Here is a 14,645-nt window from a genome sequence, read left to right as displayed (position 1 = left end):
AAATGGCGTAACTTAAAGATTATTTTGAATCTACATTTCCTGTAATTTAATCGATTCTGAATCTGCATTTCAACATACATACATTATACATTTAATTTTCTTGGGAATTTAATATATAATAGAACTAGCCGTTCCAGCCCGCTTCGCTGGGCGAATTTTAAAGGAAATAAATTAAATTTTATTCATCTTATTACAAATACAATAAAAAAATAAGTAGCCGTAAACCATCTAGGATAAATTTCGCATCGCATGGTGGTAGTTTCATGTAGATACGATCAGTGGTTTAGGCTTGAAAGAGCCTCAAACATACACCATTTTCACTATATATACATAGATATTTAATAATAGCGTAGTTGGCACAACTCACAACACAATAAAGACGTATCAATTGCACGAATCCGATTTGTGATCGAAATTCATCTACAGTTATCTATCGAATCGTAATACATATCTTTACAGCTGGATTGAAATGATAATATCGGGGTCAACGCACCCAGACCAGACCCTGAGTTTTCGACTTCACGCTTCCTAGAGTTAAATACTCTTGAAGTGGCCAGATCGGCAGTAGTGGTTTATGGCACTACTATTATTCTTCAATGAATATCAGCAGATTATCATGATATCAGAAACAGTCTTCACCAGTGGGAGGCTACTTTGCACAGGATGCCGGCTAGATTATGGGTACCACAACGGCGCCTATTACTGCAGTGAAGCAGTATGTGTAAACATTACTGTTGTTGTACATGTTGCGGTCAGAAGGGCACCGTAGCTAATAATTTTACTGGGCAAATGAGACCTTACATCTTATGTCTCAAGGTGACGGGCGCAATTGTAGTGCCGCTCAGAATTTTTGAGTTTTTCAAGAATCCTGAGCGGCACTGAATTGTAACAGCCCGGGCGTATCAATTACCATCAGCTGAACGTCCTGCTCGGCTCGTATAAAAAACAGTCTTATGACTAATCCGAATTCACACATAAACATATGTTCGCAAACTATTTTCTGCTATTAAAACGAATATCATTAATTATAAATTATTGCGAAAAAGTGGCAGTTGGCAGGGCACATAGTTCGACGGAGAAATGGCCGGTGGGGCAGAAAAGTCGTCGTATGTCCACCACACACCGGAAGACGTAGTGATGGAAGGCAACAAAATGGACTGACGATCTGGTCAGATAATATATATATACATGAATATATTGGATGCGGGCAGCGCAGGACCGCTCGTCATGGAGATCTTTGGGGAAGGCTTTTGTCCAGCAGTAGGCATCTTCCAGCTGATGATGATGATGAAAACGAATATCACACAATTATTTTTAATTCAATTAATAAATTAATGTTAATGTTATTCATACCAGTAGTTAGTTAGTAGTAATAAAATATATAATATCATTTTATTTGCACAATATCGTATTTGGTATCATTCTTTGTGCACAATAAGCAAAACTGCGTTATCTATATCAAAATGAATTGCTGTTCGTTAGTCTCGCTAAAACTCGAGAACGGCTGGACCGATTTGGCTAATTTTGGTCTTGAATTATTTATGGAAGTCCAGGGAAGGTTTAAAAGGTGAATAAATAGGAACATACTGCTAAATTAAATAAAAACAACAGATTTGTTTTTCTTTTGATGTGTCCATACATAATTTCTATAAGAGAGTTTATTGACGCACGGTTTGACAGTTCTGCTGTGAAACAATTTCATTACGACAGCAGGGTGCATTTATTACGAAGTAATTTTTTATGTTATGATATATTATTGACAAATTCATATAAATACATTATTTTATTTATTATATACAGAATAACGTCTGTCGGGTCAGCTAGTATTTAAATAAATAATATTTTCAATTATCAGTGACGGAGAGAAACTATAAATTAAATATTAAAGTTTTTAATTAGTAATACAATGCTCAACCTCATCAACCAATTGACGAATTCATACGAGCATGCGATCCCCAAGTAATCACTTTACCATCAAGTGATTGTTCTTCAATCTCTTCATCTATTTCACGCATCACCATGCGAGGCATGTGGAGGGTTCCCGGTCTCCAATGTTACTTTGACCTATGTTACTGCTTTGTTTTGCAGTCTAATCAGTTAGACTGCAAAACAAAGCGTATACCAAAGTTCGCTTATGAGAGAGAAAAAAAAAGAAAACGCTTCTAAAAAAAAGGAAATATTATGCAAGCTGTCGCGACTGTTTCAAATTAAAACATCTGCAACACTTGAACTGAAACTTAATAAAAATAATTAAATTACCACAAACCCGGAACGATTTACTATAATTAGAGTCAGTTGTCACCTCACCCTTGACCAATCCATATTTGTAATGTGACCTTTAGAATATGATTCAATTCCTTTAATTCTTGTAAACTTCAGGGAAACTTTGAAGTATCCGCCAATAAATACATCAACGCAATGTTAAGCTGTTAAAGGAAATCAAATTAAATTATTGTGAACAATGTTTTTTGTGTTATTACATCCTTATGACAGTAAAATCGAGGTGATGATTGTGGATCGAACCAACAATAGCTCGCATAACAAAAGCTACAAAAATCCGGCTCGTCCAAACACTTGTTTTTCCCCATATTTTTGTATGCTGCAGAGACGTTGACTTTGCGACAAGTCGAGAAAAAGAAATTTGATACTATGTGGTGCTGGAGGAGAATGCTGGTAGTTTCATGGACCGAGTTTCGCACCAACGTCTCCATTCTACAAGAACTTGGCATAAAACTACACCTTTCGGTATAAGTACAGAGTCGCATACTTAAGTTCTTCGGACACGTCTGCCGGCGCGAGAGTGAGTCCATGGAGCGCATTGTTGTGCAGGGCAAAGTGAAGGGTACCAGAGGGCGAGGAAGATCGCCCATGCGATGGACCGACCTGAATTAAGTCTACTGTGGGCGGTAGATGGAACGGGTATATCAGGCTGTCAGCCAGCAGGGAAAAGTGGAGAACGCTCGTGGGGCGAATCACATCTGCCCCAACTGATCGGTCTGCCGTCACGAAGAAGAAGAATTCTTATGACTCCATGTAATATGATCTGATTCATAACTCATCACAAAACAACGTAAGACGTAGCGACATCCTAATCACATCACACTGCACCCTGGGAGTAAAAAATGTCTCACGAATGATGAGTACAAGTGCAGCTATACTTTGCAGTAAAACTCTGCAAATATTGTTATTTCTACTGTATTATGTAGTATTTACATTGGTTTTTTGGGTAAAAGTTACAATTTTATTTAATATTTTTATTGACCAGACGTATCGTGAGTCCCCCTGAAAACGTGCTCTTGCAGAGGAGAGGTCACGTCTGATTATAATGATGTTACCTTTTTTGGGGTTTTGCCATAATCGCCACGCTTGGAAGGCCACTTCGCAGTAGATGATGTGCTCTTAACGAAAGATGCTGCTGCCCATCCTCCACTCTTTTTAACTCTTATTCGCCTCTTATGACACCCATGGGAGGATATGAGGTGGTGCCACACAACCCGCACTGGTCTGGTCAAGATTGTCGGAATAGGTTGGATGAGAGCAAAGCAGTAGTTGTGGAGATCTTTATGAGAGCTTTTGTCTAGCGGACGACTTCCAGCTGATATGACATTGATTTATAAAAAGAATGTATGCCTGTTTACTTATATAGACCATAAACCGTAAAGAAAAACCTATTAACTAAAATCAAGGAAGCCACTTGATTTAAGTAAGATTACTCTTACCTTAAAGCTTGCCCTTGTGACAGGCGACCGTCATTAATTACCAGTTCATATCTTAAATGATCAGATTAACCAGATTTTACGGATCTTATGGATCAGGTGCACTTGAATATAGCAATCCTTTCTAATAACACTGATTCCGCACATTAATGCAGGCAAATCGGTTGGTCCAATCCGGTCTTGATGACCCACAAACCTGGTGGACGCCGGGTGTCAGGTCGCATTGACCGACTGCTTTTCATTTGCCACAGAGTGCATTAACCACAAATCACAGTCTAATAACAAGATAGAGCGCGCTAAGACTCTCTCTTCTTCACAAAAATATTCTGAATGTTAATTGCCAAAAAAAATTTTTGATAAACAGAAAGATTAATAGATCATTAGCTACCATAATTAGTAACATTTCTACAACCAATTCGAAAAGATTTGTCCAGCGCAAAACTCAGCGGGTCTTCTCTTTTATAATATGGTAATACTTTCTTGTAGCATTTAAAAAGTCATGTCACGTGGCTAATTAGACCCCCAGAATACTAAAGTTTGCGTTTACCACTAAAAAACCCATTTGTCTTATCAAATTAATGCCTCGCCTAGTATTGGAATACTGGGTTTCAATCTCGAGCAATTGTCAATTCCGTGGTCATTGGGAAGCCAAAACCAAATTGGCATCGAAGAAGCTGAGTGTCGTAAATAGTGCACGGCAATACTTCAAGCCGGCCCACATTCTCACATCACAAAGCTCTACAAAGCAAAGGTCCGGCCACATATGGAGTATTGCTATCATCTCTGGTCTGGCGCAACCGTGTATCAGTTTGAAATATTTAATCACGTGCAACGCAAACCTCTCCGAATTGTAGGAGAATCTTCTGTGTGAATTGCTAGATCGAATAGAACATGGCGTTGCATAGAGACGTCGCTTCATTGTGTGTCTTCTACCGCATTTATCACGAAGTGTGTTCCGAAGAGCTATTTGAACTGATTCCTGCTGCCGAATTTATATTGTTAAATTTCTCATGTAAGTGAATTCTGTATTCTTAATGAGAAAAAGTTCTTTAACCATATGTCATTGTAACTGTGTTTTTACATTAGATTTTAGGGGGACTGGGTCCTCTTGAAGACGAGATCTGGAAAGGTTTTGAATCATCGGGTTAACTAAAATAAAAAAAGTAATTTTTAGGGAAATTCTTATGTAAAAACATAGTTACAATTACACGCGTTTTAATACTTTTAAAATGTTTTATTTAAATTCTTTAACCATATATAAGCCTGGGATCATGTGGGAAATACATATACATCGTCAACCATGACTTACTAACTTAAGTATATATCTGTTGGGCTTTTGATGTCGCCTCTGTCTATTATATTCAACTCTATGGCATCATTCTCGCTCGAAGATTCCAACTGTCGCTTCCTGATTCAGATTTTACGATAACTATTAAGTGTAGTATTAAAGTGGCCAAGTAAATTGCAGTCAACGACCGTGATCCGAGAAGGCTTTTAGTGATTAATTAATCATTGATATTCTTAATTACTTTGACGTTGTTTCAATACACAATGGCTTGATTTGTTTACGACACCATAAATCTTTATCTGAAGTGCTATTTTTCAATCAATCTCACGAGTTTAATTGGTTAACATTTTATCGATATTAATTTATTTCTTCAAAGATTCCATAATGGTAAAATATACTATACAATATATAGTTTTTTTTTATTTTTAAACTACCAACAGAATTGCATGTGATACATTAACATTAAACAAGTCTTACGTGCTAGGGATACACATAATTATATTTATAGGCAGTTACAGCATGTACACAAATAAAAGTCGTACAAAAAGTTAAAATTTATATAATGAGAGGTATATAAAAAATAAAAGAATAATAATAAAGAAAAAAATATGCACAATTTTAATATCTTAATTAATTTATATTTAAATTTTGTTATATTATCGCTGAACAGATCAATTGACTTATCTTTACTAATAAATTCATTATATAGTCTACTTAATCGGGGTATTTGGGAATGATGACCGAGATCGGTCCTGTGGGTTGCGTGAGTAAAAAGTGAAGTTCTGAGTCACCTATTGGTGATGACTATATGGTTATTAATTACTCAAAAATATATGCAGTTACTTTTTTTACTGTAAAATGTTTATAACACATTATTTCAAACAACTTATTATGTACATAATATTGACTAATCATATGAATAAAGTGCGTGCTGTTTTATTAATTAAAGTGTAGAAAACCCTAAAAAATCTTAATATATTTGAGATTATTTAAACTGTGCGTTAATAAATTCTCTCATGGGAAATATGTCCATACAAAACAAATATTGGAAATAAAAATATGTATGGGTCCCAAATCGAAATAAAAACTATCCTATCTCTCCAGTTGGACTTAACTGCACTCCATGAAGTAATCCCCATTAAAATCCGTTCATTAAATTAGGAGTTCACTGAAAACAAACACTAGGACACTGAATTTATACAAATAAAGATTTAATAATTGATTTTTCTGCTAAGTCTTGGTTTGCCTGCATACAATCTGGACCAACTCTTTTTTTCAACACATACTCCACATCCACAATAACTGTGTGTGTGATGTGGGACTCGAACCCGCGGCCTACCGTTCGAGCGCTCTTCCACTGAGCCAACCATTCGAGGCGTAAGGAGAGTTCGCGGGTTCGACTCCCACATAGTTCATAAATTATGTTTTCAAATTTAATTTCTGTAATTAATCCCAGAAGTGAGGGTTATCACTTTAAAAAATAAAAAATTGCTTAATACAGACATTATACTATTTTTTTTTATGAAAATAAGGGACGATACGAGCAGGAAGTTCAGCTGATGACTATTGTCTGCCCATAACAATGCAGTTCTTGAAATACCCAAAAATTCTGAGCGGCACTAAAATTGTGCTCGTCACCTTGAGACATAGGATGTTAAGACTCATTTGCCCAGTAATTTCACTAGCTACGGCGCCCTTCAGACAGAAACACAGTAATGTTTACACATTACTGCTTCACGGCAGAAATAGGCGCCGTTGTGGTACCCATGATCTAGCCGGCATCCTGTGCAAAGGAGCCTCCCACTGGTCCCACGTTACTCATTACTTTATACTTTTTCCGTTTTCTGCAATTTAATAAATTCACAAGGAAAGCAGACACAATACCTGCTCGTAGTCCGTTTATTAAACGCTCATTGGAAAACCTGACTTCGATTACAAGTAATGTATATAATTTATTTTTTACCTTTTTCTTAATTGTAATAAATTGTTCATTAAACTGTACTACAATATTAACGTTCTGCAAATAGTGTATTATTAAGCAGAGCATTTAATATAAGTGCAGCAACTAAATGTCAGTAATTTTTCACAATTAATATTCAATGACATTTAAGCGTAGTACCCCTGTAGCGAGCATATTTGATGCATACAATTTGGACTCTATTTATATCATCGTAAAAGTGACTATTGCTAAGCCCAAATCTAAATCTGTGTTACAAAATCGGGCGACAAAACAGCTTACGGATTAAATCATTTTGAAAAATGTACGTGATTTTAATATTATTTTAATGAATTGTTTCAATTTAATTTACAAAGGTTATGAAAGATATTAAAGGTAATGAAAGTGGACGAAGCGAAACAAGTATGTAAAGAGGCGTGATTATATATATGTATGAAAGATGACAAACATATAAGCCAATATGCATTGAAATCACTTTTTAAGTTAATATAGACGGGGATGTTTTATCTTTAGATAATATATTCAGGTATTCAATACAATAAGGGAATGTAAAGAATTAAGAAGAAGTCAAATAGAAAACTTGACACAGTCAATATATCATTAACTTTACCAAGGTTAAGTATAGAATCCCTTGGGTTGCTATAGAATACAAAATATTTATAATATAAATTCAAATTCAAAAACACTTTATTCATGTAGGTCACGGAAATGACACTTATGAATGTCAAAAAAAAAATTGTTTCTTATTGAATTAACCGCTGCTTCGTTAAGGGTTGAGCTAATGAGAAGAAGTAGCAAGAAACTCATTGCCACTCTTTTAAGTCAAGATGTACATTTTAATTGTTTCACAAATCATTTCAAGTACAATATATGCAAAGTGACGCAACAAAAATACTCAAATGTCAAAAAATGAAAGGCTTACACGAGTAATTCTAAAAAAGAAAAAAAAGTTAATTAATACTTATAAACACAAGAGTTATTGAGTATAGTAGATGCATCAATCCACACATACCGTAAATAAATAGAGGCATTATGTGAGCATTTCATAAAATAAAATATATTATAACTTTAACTTTAAAGGAAATAATAATTATAAAAAACACATCAAGCAGACCTCCCGGTAACAAGATCATCCAGCCACCACGAGTAGCACCCGTTCACGAGCATGACGCATGGACCAGCCATCGCCTCTCTCGACCATATTTTAGGGTATAGTATATATAAATCCAGTGTGTAATGTTTGTTTCAAGGGAACTCCTAAACTAATGGGGATTACTTCATGGAGTGCAGTTTAGTCCAACTTGAGAGATAGGATAGTTTTTTATTTTGATTTGGGACCCATAATTATTTTTATTTCCTATATTTGTCATGTATGGACATAATATTTACGATGAGAGAATAATTTATTGACGCACGGTTAATTTAACGCATTAAAAGAACAGGGTAATCTACCAGTGGGAGGCTCCTTTGCACAGGATGCCGGCTAGGTTATGGGTACCACAGCGGCGCCTATTTCTGCCGTGAAGCATTAATGTGTAAGCATTACTGTGTATCGGTCTGAAGGCCGCCGTAGCTAGTGAAACTACTGTGCAATTGAGACTTAACATCTTATGTTATGTCTCAAGGAGAAGAACACAATATTGTAGTGCCGCTCAGAATTTTTGGGTTTTTCAAGAATCCTGAGCGGCACTGCATTGTAATGGGCAGGGCGTATCAATTACCATCAGCTGAACGTCCTGCTCGTCCCCTATTTTCATAAAAAAAGGAAGCATATCTTACGAAATAATTCATGATGTTATGAAATATTATTGACAAATTCATAAAAAAACATTATTTCGGGTCAACTACTTTATTATTTTTATAAAAATGTATTTTTAGTAAAAAATTACCGTCTGCAGTAATTGCTTCTTTGAATTAAAACGAAATACTTAAATCTTCTTGCTAGGTTGCAGGGTGAAACTATTTTTACACAATATCTAGAACAATTTTCGTTTCTAATATGGATTGATTGTCTTTCAGTTGTTTTTTTCATTCAGCTTCAAAAGTAAAGATAATATATTGAAAATTAAAGTGAGTTTCTAAGTGATTCCAACAAATATCGTTAGTGTTTACAAATATGTATAAAAAAAACAAATTATTTACTAAAACCTTCCTCGATAACCACGCTATCCATTGGTGATAACAGCATAAACATCGGTGCAGTAGTTTTTGAATTTATCGCGAACAGACAGACAGATAGACGTGGTGGAGGACTTTGTTTTATAATATGTAGTGCTCGTTAAAGATCAAAGAACACACTGAAATCTTGACGAACGATATCGCGGGCGACCATGCTATGAATATAAAGTATTTAAGCGCGGTGCTTAACCTACTAAAATATATGATTATAATTTTTATTTCATCGCATCCGAAATAAGTCAAAATTTTCTAAATCCGAGTAGAAAACGAATTAAGTGTCGGGGCAATGAATGTAAGCTACTGAAATAATAAATGTTGAATTTTAATTCAAATAAAATGCGTCTCAAGACATTTCCAGAAATGTTTCCCGCACTACAATTACAGCGATGGTCCGCTTTCATAAAAAAACAACAGTCCACAATGTAAACCTAACTGTCTAGACTAAACTGTTGTTGATACTGTAAAATAGGTCTCCGAAAAACAAGAAGCGATTTACAAAAGTTTTATTAATGAAAATAAGGGACGAGACGAGCACGAAGTTCTTTCGAGCTGATGATTATTCACTGCCCATTACATTGCAGTGCCGCTCAGGATTCTTGAAAAGCCCAAAATTTCTGAGCCGCGCTACAGTTACGCTCGTCACCTTGAGACAAAAGATACTACGGCGCCATTCAGACCGAAACACAATAATGTTTACATATTACTTCTTCACTGCAAACATTGGCGCTATTGTGGTACCCATAACCTATGCGGCATCCTGTGCAAAGGAGCCTCCCAATGCTAATAAGAAGTTACGCAGAACGACACTTTTGCCATCAATGTGTAACAGGCGTTAAACTTACAGTTGCTGTTACGTAACGTAACGTAAACGGTACCGTAATTACATAACCGTCAACAAACATGTTATTTAATGAATTTCCATCCAACATTCAAACCTTTGCAGTTCCAAGAACTAATGCGTAGCTCACATAAGTTATCCACACTTTACTATTGCAAATACATATAGCATGATGAAAAACTCTAATTGGAAATAGTTCTTTTATTTTTAAGTATTTATGTAAGAAAACTTTAAGCGGTTAACATACACAGATAGGTTTCATGAAGTTTAACGGCCTTACAAATAAACTTGGTATAAAGTTATAACTGATGATAAACAAAGAATATGCAAAATGTTTACAATATCGTTGACAACACTGTCAATACAATGATAATTCTTGGCCTATGGACTTGCATCCCGTGCCACTAAATAAATTTAAAAAAAAAAATGATAATTCTGAAGTTTACCGAATGACAAGCTGCCTTGCAAATAAACGCGGGAAACGTTATACGTCCGAACAAACCACTCGTCAGCAAAATGTCTAATTGTAAACATTTTACATATTCTTTGTTTATGCTTACTTTATTTGTAAGGCCGTTAGTGTTTGTTATTGTATTTTAAGCTTTAAACTATCTTGTATAAATAAATAATAAAAACATTGATGAAAATAGCTATCTGATTATGTGCGGAGTTAAAACTTATTTTGTACGGAAGAGAACGACAAATGGACGTTTATGTGACGTTAAGTGATCACTGCCGCCCACATACTCTTATAATACCAGAGGAATCACAGGTGCGGTGCCAGCTTTTTCGAAAAGTGTAACAGCTTTTTGAAGATACCCATGTCTTATCGCACAAACATGATCATTCAACGGTTTGGTTATTAAATCATATGTATTTTTTCTTGTTTTTCATCATTTTTCATCATTTAAATAAGTTTAATTCATATTCAACTTAATTTCATACTTAAAAGTATTGAATTAAGAAGAGAAGATATAAAGAGATGTTTTCTCAACAAAATTAATGTAGTATTGTATTGATGACAATCACTGAGATGAAATTACGAATGCTTCAAATATTATTACATTATAAAATAATATTGTTTTACTTTGAGAAATTATATTTAGTTACTTACATTTAGACATAGTGCTGCTATCTTGATCTGTTGTCAGCCTAGAACAAAAAAACTTGTTAATATTTCTTGAAATAATATAAGTAAACATGTTTACGTTGCGTTACTAAATTAGAACTGCATGATTAAAATAATCTTTAAACAGAGAGAGACAGTCCGACTACCATGTTTTAAAAAAGTTTCTGAATAAGTTTTTGAAAAGTGAAAAATCTCTCTAATAATAATAAATAAATCTCAAACAGAGTCATTAACTCATTCTGTTTCAAATTCAAAAAAAAACTTTTTTCACTGTTAAACTTTATAAGTTATTAAGTGCAAGTCAGGATGAAGTATAAAAGTTAAAAAAGCATTCAAATGAGTATAACAATATTCATATATATTTTAACAATATAATATATATTAACAATAAGTTAAGAAACATTAATCTCAACTATCTTTATCATTCAAATAATCTTTCACGTTATAAAAGGCATTAGTTAATTGGTAATACTTTAATATCATTTGGGAGTTTATTATAAAATATAACACAATCCACTTTAAAAGACTCAGCAATTTTACGGAGCCTAGTAGATTGGATTGCGAGTACATCTCTATTCTTTCTAAATTGGCTAATATGTTTATGAGCGTACAGTAGGTTAATGTACTGGCAATGAATGAAATTGATTTAAGTAAGGACGTTCCTTGACATTTTTGAATTAGGGAGTTCCGTTAGAAAAAAATATTTCGTTCCATTCTACATTTTCAGCGTTGGAATGGTTTAGATGCATTGCAGGGCTTACGCTGGTCGTGGACTGTATAACATGAAGTACAGGCCAAGAAGGAGGTCTGATTACACTTAAGGATTCCTCCAGTGCAGAACCAAACCAAAACACATAAAAACTAGTAATCCAAAAATGAAATGAAGATACGACGAGTTATTGCAAATAATAAATGAACATAGTTGAATAACACAGAGGAAAGATAATTGAACGTCCAAAAAGACGAAGAAAGTAGATAATTGACGGACTTTAGAAAAATATCATATAAGGAAAGAAAGAAAAAAACGAAGCAGAGATAGATAAGTTATAGGTATATTTCAAATCAAGAAGGGGATCATGGATACGGCATAGGTCAGGAAAGGATGGAGGAAGTTACATAAATAAAATTAGTCTGTGATGTAGAAACTCTATGTTTGTCAAGCTTCTCCGGTAGTTGATGATGGATATGACCCAATGCGGAGACGCACTGATAGAATACCGATTTCCTACACTGAAGTACTTTAATATTGTTGTGAGATGCATGGATGAAAAAGGCAAATGGATTTTGGGTTTTACTTAACTGATAATTGATTCCGCAAAGTGGTTATGAGATGCAAGAAGATCCACGCAAAAGATGCCAAAGTCCACTAATGAAGAGATTATGAATAAGGGAACCAAAAAACATCTTTTTCAGAAACCATACTACCCCGGAAAAAGCCTTTGCAGGAACTTCGTGATGTAACTCATAAAAAAGCCACTCCCTAAGAAAGAATTTATGAAAATCATGCAATGAGGTGTAAATATTAAAGCAACCATTTTCGTCAGTACAAATCATCGCGTGGATAACAGTCGTTCAATGCGTAATCAAATACATAATGCACAATGGTGATTTGTCGCGAAGGTTTGTTATTATGGTTACCAAGTCGTGCATGAGGGTCATTTATATTTAGTAGCCAGAGATCCACAAACTATTACAAATATCATTGAATGACACTGTTTTTACAGTTATTGACCATCACTCAACCACTAGTCAACTGTTGATTGAACCCGATGTAGTGAAGACCTTACGCTTGAGAAGTTGCGTTAGAGCATGTTGCCCAAAAAGAAGAGTAATCTTGAATCCTCATGTTTGGCGCAAACAAAGCACTCCAAGCTTCAATGGTGGATGGCATTGAGCTTGAATTTCGGGGATGCAGTGGATGAAACTATTACCGGGAGATCTGTATGACGTTTTTTTTATTTCTTTTTTATTATTTCAATATTAAAGTAATATTTTTTTTAATAATAGCTAATAAAAGGCTCGCATAATGCCTTTACAGTATGTGCGGATTGATGCATCTAATACATACATACATACATAATATCACGCCTCTTTCCCGTAGGGGTAGGCAGAGACCACTTCTTTCCACTTGCTACGATCCTTACATACTTCTTTCGCTTCGTCCACTTTCATTATTCCTTTCATACATGCTCTCCGGTTTAGGGTACTTTTGTTGACCTGGCCTTTTTTCAAGACGTCCCTGATTTGTTCTTGAAACGTCCGCCTAAGTCTACCCCTTCCAACACTTTCATTCACACTGGTCTTATCCACTTTCTTCGTCAATCGTTCTTCATTCATTCTCTCGACATGTCCAAACCATCTCAGCTAACCTTTCTCAATTTTTGTCACAGCATCTTCTTTCAGACCACAACGTTTTCTTATTTCACTATTTCTTATCCTGTCACTCAGTGTAACTCCTATCATACTTCTCAACGCTCTCATCTCAACTGCATTTATTCTGCTTTCATGTTTCTTCTGCCATACCCAACTTTCACTTCCGTACATGAGTGTTGGAACCAACACCCCCTCATGCACAGCCAAGCGAGCCTTATTAGACACCTTCTGACTGTTCATAAAGGAGTGCAAAGCTCCATTCACCATGTTTCCTGCATTCACTCTTCTTTCAATATCACTCTCATACTTTCCATCTCTTGTAAATTTAGAACCCAGATACACAAACTCATTCACCTGTTCAATTTTTTCATCTCCAATCACGATATTGCAGTCTGTCACTACCTCATCTCTTTCAAGCACCATCACTTTCGTCTTCTTTACATTCATCTTCATTACCTTTCCATCTTCATTACCAAAAGCTCCATTCATAGCAGTTACCATCTCTTGCAACTCCTCGGCTGAAGATGCAAGTAATACTTGGTCATCAGCATAGAGAAAACATTTGACGAGTAACTCATTCATTCTCAAACCACTGTCATTCTCTTTTAAACCTGTCAAGCAATTGTTCACGAACAGATTAAACAGCCACGGTGACGCTACACATCCCTGCCTTACACCTTTTTCGATATTAAACCATTCAGTGTATGCCCCGTTTATCCTTACACAAGCACTAGAATCTCTATAAAGAGATTGCAATGCTCGTATAAGAACACTGCTCACACCGCTCGTGGACAATGCTGACCACAATTCATTCCTCGCCACTCTATCATAGGCCTTTTCTAGATCCACGAACGCGCAATAGACCTTATTGTTGTTAGCCAAAAACTTTTCGGCTATGCACCGCAAGGAAAAGACCTGATCCGTACATCCCATTCCCTTTCTAAATCCCGCTTGTGCATCCCATACTTTTTCGTCTGTTTCATTCACAACTCTTTCAATCAACACTTTTGCATACAATTTACCGACGACGCTGAGAAGGCTTATACCGCGGTAATTTCTGCAGTCTTGTCGTGACCCATTTCCCTTATACAATGGCACGATTACAGCTTTGCATCAGTCTCCTGGTACTTGCCCATTTCGCCAGCACAAATTGAAGAAGCGGTACA

General features: G+C 35.5%; 1 protein-coding gene across 1 annotated transcript in view; it reads right to left on the bottom strand.

Moving 5' to 3' along the window:
- Positions 1 to 14,645, bottom strand: part of LOC126965944 (long-chain-fatty-acid--CoA ligase 5) — a 100,360-nt gene that overhangs the window by 74,338 nt on the left and 11,377 nt on the right. The window contains exon 2 of the mRNA XM_050809759.1: positions 11,092 to 11,129. Within this exon, the coding sequence (XP_050665716.1) occupies positions 11,092 to 11,129 (38 nt within the window). The remainder of the gene's footprint in view (positions 1 to 11,091; positions 11,130 to 14,645) is intronic.

The sequence above is a fragment of the Leptidea sinapis genome, chromosome 9 (genome assembly GCF_905404315.1).
Source record: "Leptidea sinapis chromosome 9, ilLepSina1.1, whole genome shotgun sequence".
NCBI lineage: Eukaryota > Metazoa > Arthropoda > Insecta > Lepidoptera > Pieridae > Leptidea > Leptidea sinapis.
Note: the sequence above shows the minus strand (reverse complement) of the source record. Positions and strands in the feature narration are given on the sequence as shown.